Source organism: Mytilus edulis, chromosome 12 (assembly GCF_963676685.1).
Source record: "Mytilus edulis chromosome 12, xbMytEdul2.2, whole genome shotgun sequence".
In the NCBI taxonomy this organism is placed as follows: domain Eukaryota; kingdom Metazoa; phylum Mollusca; class Bivalvia; order Mytilida; family Mytilidae; genus Mytilus; species Mytilus edulis.
The window spans coordinates 44,717,450-44,727,140 of NC_092355.1; the positions used below are offsets into that span (position 1 = coordinate 44,717,450).

At 32.1% G+C, this 9,691-nt stretch overlaps 1 protein-coding gene across 1 annotated transcript; it reads right to left on the bottom strand.

The window, feature by feature from the left end:
- Nucleotides 1-3,931: 3,931 nt before the first annotated feature.
- LOC139498560 (uncharacterized) lies at nucleotides 3,932-6,279 on the bottom strand. Its single transcript, XM_071286997.1, has 2 exons — nucleotides 6,127-6,279; nucleotides 3,932-5,416 (listed from the first exon to the last, which is right to left on the bottom strand). The coding sequence occupies exons 1-2, from the start codon at nucleotides 6,153-6,155 to the stop codon at nucleotides 4,537-4,539; spliced, it is 909 nt and encodes a 302-aa protein (XP_071143098.1). The 5' UTR covers nucleotides 6,156-6,279; the 3' UTR covers nucleotides 3,932-4,536.
- Nucleotides 6,280-9,691: the final 3,412 nt, after the last annotated feature.

The following is a 9,691-nucleotide window of genomic DNA, read 5'->3' on the forward strand; positions in this document are numbered from 1 at the left end:
AAGGAGGGTTCCAACACCCGCCCCCTGGATCCGCCACTGTAAGTAGTCCTATTTAACAACCCCATCATAATCACAACACTGATAGAGAACACACAGCTTTGTTTATTAATTAAAAAAGGATATACCTATACTAGTATGTAGAAAGGGGTTCTTTTTTGTAAGTGCTGTCTGTGTATGTTTCTGTTGTGAATAGTTATTTATAGTTCCTGTACCTGCCAGTCTGTACAAAACAAGACGAAAAGAAAAACGGTAGTGTGCATGTAACAACGTTAACATGGTCGTGTGAGGTGTGAATATACTGCAAACTGACTGGGACTGTGGACAAGGTCAGTAATCATTCAAATAAACTCATCATAGATACCAGGATTGAAATTTTATATTTGCGCCTGACGCCCGTTTCGTCTACAAAAGACTGATCACTGATATTCGAATACAAAAAATGTTAAAAGGCCAAATAAAGTATGAAGTTGATGAAACTCACTTTAGTAGCAATCGGCAAGACATTTCAAAACGGTAAAAAGTCGTCGTCTTTGTTAATGAACATGTGTAACCGACTCTTGATAAAACAAAGCTTTAACGGTTTTAAATTAGAACTCTAGAATATTTTACTTATTGGTAAAGAAACAGCTGATTTGTGTAATTAATATATTATGTTTTACCTAACGCAAAACTCAGAAATAAATACAGTCACTATGGAATTATGGAACAATGACTATTCCTTTCAGCAAGGTTGGAACAACAACACACGATGAGCTAGATTCATATCGACAATATAAACAATATCATGAATAAACCCAAACAGATGAGATAATACAAGTAAATTAACATCAAATTACATATATACAAAGTTCAACAACGGTATGTTTAATTGAATCCACTAATTATAATTTTTAATTACCAATTTGGCCAACCTTAGTAGCAATATACTAACTTCAGCTGTACATGGGATATACATTTCCAACTCATTCGGTATTCGGGAGCGTGCAGCTGCTACTCAGACTTTGAAAAATCACCAGTGTCTGAGCAGACAGTTGAATAACTAGGGAGATGTCAAATAAGATGTATAAAAAAAGTTTATCTGAAGGTACCAAGACCTTGTTGCTAAATATTCCGTATCACCTTCTCTAATAAAACACGTTCGTCTTGAATTATAGATCCATGGTAATTTCGTTGTTTATAATTTTTAACGTGTTATAGTATTTTGTTATTTGTCTTTGTAAATTATTACTTTTACTGTTTAACCTATATTTGGCGGTATCCATTTGACGTGGCTCGGTACTTATACATCCCGTCATTGTATTATTGTGGTATGGTAAGATTTTGTATTCTTGTCATTCGTTTCTTCTTATTTTCTTTGTCCATATGCTTTTTTCATATCTTTGTTGACATATTTGTTTCTTTGTATAGTGATTATGATTAGAGTACAATGATGACTGATGTACCCCTATTTTTGACATTTTTACCTATTATATCTGTTTGTTGTGTTAACACATCGTTGTCAATATAATGGAATGTTATGCGACTGACATACAAGTCAGAGGTTTAAAGTTAGCTAGCTATAAATAAAGGCAACAGTGGTATACCGATGTTCAAGAGTCATAATTCGATTTAGAGAAAACAAACCCAGGTTACAAACTAAAACCAAGAAACACATCCACTACAAGAGAAAAAACAAAAGAACAACAGGAACACTAAAGTGCATCAAAAATAAAATAAAAAAACAGGTTTAATCCACAAATTTATAAATAAGAAATTGCCTCTACCAAGTCAGGAATATGACAGTTATGCAATTTTGGTAATATAATCACTTGATGGACACTGAACGCTACCGAATAAACCCAGAAAAAATTGGAAACCATGAATGTTTAAACAAAAACAAAAAAAAACCGCAAAACTAGAAGAAATTGAGAAAGAAAAGTATCAAAAAAAGAAATACAAAAGTCGAAAGAAAAACGAGACAAAAATATATTAACAAATATCAAATTGAATTTTAATTTCAATTCCATTTCTGTAATACAATAAGAAGCCATCTGAATCAGAAGCAGATACTATTTAAAATTGAACTGTTGCCTATATATATAACTGCTTACATCCACATCAATTGAACTTGGTCGGTAGGGTCTCATTCGCACTCATACAACATCTTCTCACTTTAATAAGGTACATTTCCGATCTGTTTTTCCTTTTATGACTGAAATGAAGAAAATGAAAGAATAAAGAAAGTAGTATTAGCAGTACGACACATTTCCATGTTGAATAAATAAGGTCTGTCTTTTTCTCTCTCTTTTTTTTTTTTTTTATCTCATCAAGTTTTTCTTCAACTGAGTTTCATATTGTAAATTACTATCGAAAAAAAAACCCATCATAGTTATTGTAAAGATGATGATAAATTATAGTTATCAATGTTTATACATTATTTTATAATGACTTTGACAAAGATGTATATTACATGAATGCATTTTCAGCAAAAGTAAGAGAAATTTATCTGTTAAGATAATCAGGTTTACCACCTTGGAGGTGATTGCAAGTAAATGAATCGCTAAGGGAAGATAAGATTTCCGTGCTTTCGGTTCATCTCCACACCGATATGTTTTGGTCTTAGCATTCCGTCACGTGGCATTTTATATAAAACGTTAATTGAACGCTTAAACAAATTTTTGTCGTTACCGTCTCGCAATCTTTCCATCAGAAATGTGTTGATTTTTATTCACATATGTAATTTACGGAACATTAGGAGCGATAACGTTTTTCTTTTAAGATCTAGAGAAAGATTAATGAAAACGTCTTTACGATGATAACAGATGCATGATATTTCGTATCCTCTTAAGAGACACATTAAGAGGGAGTGACAAAAAATACTGAAATGTGATAGAAGGTGTTTTATATCATGATTTAGTAAAAATGTTTAAAATTAAGTAATATATTATGAAACTAATTCAGCTGCGTGACTTCTTCTTAACTTATGGTAGTTAAACAAAGTATTTGCAGCTATATATTTGTACTGATAATATCAAAACATTTTTTCTACAGAATTTATTGGTTTTGCCTAAAATATTACGTATGGCTAAGAACGACAACTCTGACTAAGAAAAATAATAAGTGACCAAATTTTAGCTGTGTCAGCGAAACTGATTTATTCAGAGGTAAAGCGGGAACATTAAAAAAGTAACACTCTTCTTATAATGAAGATTACAAAATCAATAGTTGCTTTACGTCGTTAAGCATCAGGGTTGGCAGTGGGAAATACGGGGAAAACCCGGGTTTTATTGGATAATACTGGGCAATACTGGGTAATATAAAATACTGGCCTGAATTTTAATGAGGATTCAGTGATCAAACTCAAATGCAATACATTTAAGATATTTATGAACACATTTTGATTTTAAAATAAGTTTTGCTTGAGAGTATGATCATTATCATGGGAGCTTTTGGTAGGTGCATGTTGTCGTTGTAGGAATATAACGCGATTGAAAACTGCTCAGGTCAAACACTTTAAGGAACATACTTTTTCAAAATGTATTATCCGTCAACATAATAATTCATTATTTTTTGTTCATTTTTGTAGATTTTTTTGATGTGTTTACATTGTACATGTTTACATTGGAATACACTGGAATAGCAGCTTATATATACGTACAATTGAATATTTTCAGAGACGTATATAGTTCGTAGAACTTTGAGATAAATTTCGATTGGTACGTGAGGAAAAAAGCTAGACAAGATGTATTATTAAAGTTACACTTCAGTCTATTTTACACAAAGCTTTTTAAGTCATCCGTTCTCATCTGCTATATTAAGAGGAACACATGAGATTTCGGTTTTTATTTACATAAAATCCTTTACGAAAGAGAGGCGAAAGGTACTAAAGGGACATTCAAACTTATAAGTCGAAAATAAAATAAAATGCCGTGGCTAAAAAATGAGACAAACAAACGAATAACGCTTTAAAAACACAACATAGAAAACTAAAGACTGAGCAACACGAACCCCAAAAAAACTGGGGTGATGCTCCGGGAGATTCAACCGATCTTGCGCCACATGTGGAAATGTCACATTCGGGGGAAAGGGAACGGAATTGTAGTTACGACAAAAAAAATACTGTTTCTACTTTTCTATCTTCATAAGAAGTTCCAGTATGTAGTCACCCTTATATGATTAAAGGAAAAATCAACGAGAAGATGGGCACAGTTGGTTTCCATTGGAATGCCAGTTATTGGTTGAAAACCTAACAAATGTGTTTCCAATCAAGTTATTATCAACGTTATCGTGTGAATTTATAACCAGTAGAGTGTTTTCAATTGTTGTTAGCCTCCATGGAATCATTTCGGATCGCTGTTGTCTGGTGTTTTCGGTTGATTGACGTGAGGGGCGTTTTATCTTTACATAAGTTTTACATTTTTCAAACTTCTCTTAGGTCCAATTTTCAGACTGAATCCGCTGCAAATGACTATTAGATTAATCACTGCATATTACTTGTGACGAAATAGCTTCTTACGATATTGGTAGATTTAAAGAATACGAAAACGGTATTTTACTTCATCTTTTATTTATATTGATAAAACTTTCCCGACATTTTCTTTGAAGAAGTGATTTTCCTCCGTCACAAGCTATTAATAACATTCCATTTTCTCTCGCGTATAAAATTGTTCTAGGTTTGAATATGCCGTCCACTTTTGATAAGACGGCCTCCGTATGTGTTCCATCCTCCTTAATCTTATATACTTTATTTGCAACCCAGTCGGTCACCATAAAAGTATTTTGTGTTATCCGTTCAAACCCATAAGGACCTTTAAGTGCAGAACTGTTAACTTCAAAAACAATATCTCCATTGATTGTTGTGCACACAAAAGAACTTGCCAAATAGTTCGTAAAAAATATTTTTTCATCGTGAATTTGTAGGTAAAATATCCAACCATTCGGGATTTTAATTATGTTTTCAAAAGGAGGCGATGTTTCGTTGATCACAACTATTCGATCTGTTGCAGCAATGTAAAACTTTCCCGCGTAATAATCTAAACCCCACAATCTCACTTCGGAATTTTTATAAGTTATCGGCTGTAATTCGGTTTCTTCCTGCTCAGACCTACTGTTTCGAGACGATTGTGAATGAGTTCTAGGTTTCTCTATTGTTTTTGAAACAACTTCTATAGTTCGTAATACTTGTTCTTTGCTAACATCTATTACTTGAATGTGTGTATGATCAACTGAAACAGCTATAGTATTTTCATTCATAACTGCTAAGCCATATGGTTTTGCATCAAGGATTATTTCGGACTTTTGTATCCCAGGTTGATTAATGTCCCATACAACTAAGCGTTTGTTATAATCGGCAACAATAATTCCTACACCTGGGATTATCTTCATATCTATTATTGCTGTTGGTTTTATTTCTATTCTCTTTGTATTTGGTCCAAATCTGCAATAAGAATTGTGATATCAAAATGTTCGATGTTATGAATGCCTGAAATCCAGAATTCAAAACAGTTCAATATTACATACACTATACTCTATGCTTTTGCTAAGTTTGATGCGTCCAACGGATGTTCGTAATATGCATGAACCCATAGTTTATTACTGTCATTTAAAAATTTGAAAGACAATTACAACAGAACATCCAGTGCCAATGTTGACGATGTTTGTGTCGAGGGGTAACAATCTGTTCTATCGCCCTCTCAGCTGCGCGTTATTTTTATAATGTGTTCTATCTCTCTTTTCACGTTCATCGGGTCTTTGTAAAAAAATCAAGGAGACGTGTAAAGACTACCAATGAGGAATAAAAAAAACAAATATCCATGCACCAGACGCAAGAATGAGGATACATGTATACAAAATTTCATCAATGTAAAAAACCAATACCCTATCATAAGCTATAGAAGACCCTAATATGAAAAATGTGTGACCAATTTAAAAAAGAAAAAACCAGCTCGATTGGGTTGGGGTGGGGTAGGAAAGACATCAAGACCTGTCTTTTTATTATAGGATAGAAGACATGCATAGTTATTACATTACGTATATATACACTTAAAGCTAATTGTTGTGCCGACATTTATATGGTATTTGTTAAGCGTTCAAAATGTGTTCAACTTGCTAACTCTTATTCACAATCGTAAGTTACAGAATACATACTTGCATTTTGACGAAATTTTCCTCTCCATTACAGATTTTCAGTATATAAGTTTTGTTGATATTACATTGAAGCAAACCAAATGTGAATTGTATTACATAAAAGTATATACTATTTACTGATCATATGACCTTAATTTACATGGCTTACTTCCTATTTCTATATATGATTCTTCCTGTATCAAGCAAATACTTCCGACAGCAAATTAAAGTATGTCAAGTTCGTGTATTTTCTTTTTCAAATTTATACTAAATGTAACTGAAGACTATCTCTTTTCTAATATTTTGTTTTGATTTTCCCCCCTAATTTTAATGCACTGTACTGCATGCTAACATTATGAGTGACTGAATTGCATATTCTGTACTTATACATCACGCCATTGTGTTATTGTGCTTTGTCAATATGCATTTTAGTGCTTCTTTGTTACATATATATGTTTGTTTTTATAGTTATTTAGATAATAACACCGTTGTCAATATAAATGGAATTTGATGCGACTGTTTAAGTTTAAGTTTAAGTGAAAGGATTAGCTGGCTATAAAACCAGGATAAATCCACCTTATTCTATATAAGAAAATGCCTGTATCAAGTCCAGACTATGACAGTTGTTATCCATTCCTTTGATAAGTTAGAGCTTTTGATATTGCAAATTGATTAGGGACTTTCCTTTTTGTGAATTTTCCACGGAGTTCTGTATTTTTTTGTAATTTTTCTATTTCCTCCCCTTTCGTATATTTGTTTTACTCTTTCACAAATAAACGTTACAAATACACGTTTTCAAGACATGATCATTAATAGTTAGTCATATACATGTATATGCAATCACTGAAATATGTGAATGAAGGTGAAAGAAACAAGTATTGCACGACATTGACGAAATTATTTACGAAGGACAATACAAATAGAATTCTTTAATGAAGGAGAGTACATTATTACGGAAGTGAATTTTAACACACAGATAAAAGATAAAAATCGACACTTACGATTAACTCAAATACAAAACAATAATTAAACAGCTGATAATAACACGAACAAACGACGATGACAGAAACAAATATGAAAGCCTAAAAATTCATGGACGAATAACCCAGACAACAAGTTGAGAAATAAAACAGATCACCGACAAAACCATGTATTTAAAAGGATCAACCATTAGTAAATACATCGTCACTAGTTGCCACCAAAATCTTAAGTCACAGACAAAATTGAAAGATCAAAACAGCTGACCACACAGGAACAAATAGAGAAATTTTCACAAAAGGAAAGATCCAAGAGATGATGCTATAGATTAAACCATTACCAAGTGGAAATAGAAAAGAAAGAAAAAGTAAAAAAAATCAAAATTATTTGAAATCAAAATAGTCACAATCGAAATCGTTGCCAATCAAGAACAAACAACGACACAGACTGATTTTATGACCGCAAAACACAAATCAGAGCATACAAAAATATCCACCAAAAACTTGTGAATGGGGTTAACGATCTCAGGTAGAGTGATAAGTATAAACTTGTTTGGAAGATTTGGACCTGCATACATTTTGATGCCTCGCATATAAAAAAAATACATGGCGCTACAAATATCAGTTTATCATTCATAATTCGAAGCATCCCAATTGATATAAAAACTATCAAACAGTACATGAATCTAACATGTAAATAGAATCGTTTAACATAAAGAGAGTTTCAAAAGAAAGAAAGAAGCATACTTGCATTTAAGGGAACCAAAAGACAGTTTAGGACGTAATCGCGATATTGAAAATATTTCTATTAAAAAATTGTCTCTTAATCCTGTAAAATTGTTGTGCAAAAAAATGAAACAACATCGAAAACGTTTTTGTTTATAATTGTTGTTCGTTGAATGAATGAATGAAAACAGAACATTTTTTTTTATTTACAAGATATTTTGAGTTGGAATAAACAGTGCCATGAACGTAACTTTGTACTCAATCATATGAATGAAGAAAATCTGTGTTTCGTCAGGTTTTTGTTGAACCGCACTGGATTTTTAGATCGTTCAGATTCTAGTGTTTTATAGACATATCCTATTAAAATCGTGCCGGTGTTCGTAATGAAATATTTCACGTTTATTTTAAATGACGAGGTGCTTGTACACGTGAGGAAATAATTTAAGATCGGTTATCTTTTGAAATTCCTAAAATCTCTAATCAAGCCACATGAATCAAGATACAATGATAAGGTGTAAGATAAAATGATATCGTTGAAGATATGGTCGCGCGCCGCCATGTCAAAATATAAAAACATCTTAAAGTATTAATGAACATGGTTATTTTTTCTACTTACAGCTGTTCCAAAGTATCATTTATAACAAGATCGGTAACTTTTTATTCATAGTTTTTCAACCCCTCAAATTTTGATTATGCTGACCACTTTGTGTTGTGTGTGTTTTATATGGACTCCTGCTGATTGTGGAGCACCATATCGTAGTGCATTTTAAGTCCTCTTGGTATATTTAATAAAAATCAATTAAGTATGAAATAAAAGATGCCTGTAATTATGAAAAGTGAGACAGGTTAAGCACGCACTTTGTATATATTACTTGCACTCTACTTACCTTCTTCATATTTTTACACCTTTCAAGAACTTTAAGAGTACTACAAGGGCTTAAACACTTTTCATTACTTCAATTGGAGCTCATAGCTTTTAGTTATGTTATTAAAATTATCGGTGTTAATTATCATTAATTTCATTGAAATAAAAGCAACTAGTATTAAAGTTTCTTGTCAAAATAAAGCAAAAAAAAGAGCGTTTAGGTTTGTGCTTGAAGACCGTCGAAGTTTTACGAATGATTGCTTGAAAATTATTTTTAGTAGCATTCACTGTATTTCAAAAGACGACAACAATAGCGTTTAAAACTTCCGATCGAAGTAATTGATGAATCAATACGTGCTTTTTCATGGTATTAATTAAATGTTAAACCCTGTTAATAGCGTGTTTGTTGCAGTTCAGTGTTTCTGTTGTTCTGTTGTTTACCTCTTATGGTTCATGTGTTTCCCTCGGTTTTAGTTTGTATCCCGAATTTGTTTTCTCCGAATCGATTACTTTTAAACAGTTGTATAATAATGTTGCTTTAATTTTTCACAATACATCTCGAAAAGTCAACCGCTAAAATTAGCATGCATAGCTGTGTGAGAAACTGTTAATATTGCAACAACCTTTCTGGCCATGTTAGGTTTGAGAATAGCTTTCCACACATTAAAATCCCTGCACAGTCCTGGAATTGATCGTATCTTTCTTGAAGTTGTTGTTCTAAATTGTATTAGTGCTTTGAATGTTATTCAATTAAAACTGTTCTGATATGATCTGTAGTTTATGCATTTTAATTTGTGCTGTTTAATCTTTAATCTGAATGCTAGTTTGATTTATGTTATTTACCGATGTTAGATGTTTTCGATAATAATAAAAAAAAAACTCCGTAGCTTATGTTTTTGTACGAATAAATGTACCAAATTAGAATTCATTTTCTTATTGGTACGAGTTACTGACTTGAATATATTTGTCCATTTATGTCGTTATGTCGATTATTTTATAAGAAGAATTACTGTGTTAG

What these genes read in the sequence shown, in the direction of transcription:
- LOC139498560 (XM_071286997.1), bottom strand. Translation starts at nt 6,155, where the DNA reads ATGGAGAGGAAAATTTCGTCAAAATGCAA. An exon ending in AAAATTTCGTCAAAATGCAA is followed by an intron (nt 5,417 to 6,126) that starts GTATGTATTCTG and finishes TTCTTATTGCAG; the next exon opens with ATTTGGACCAAATACAAAGA.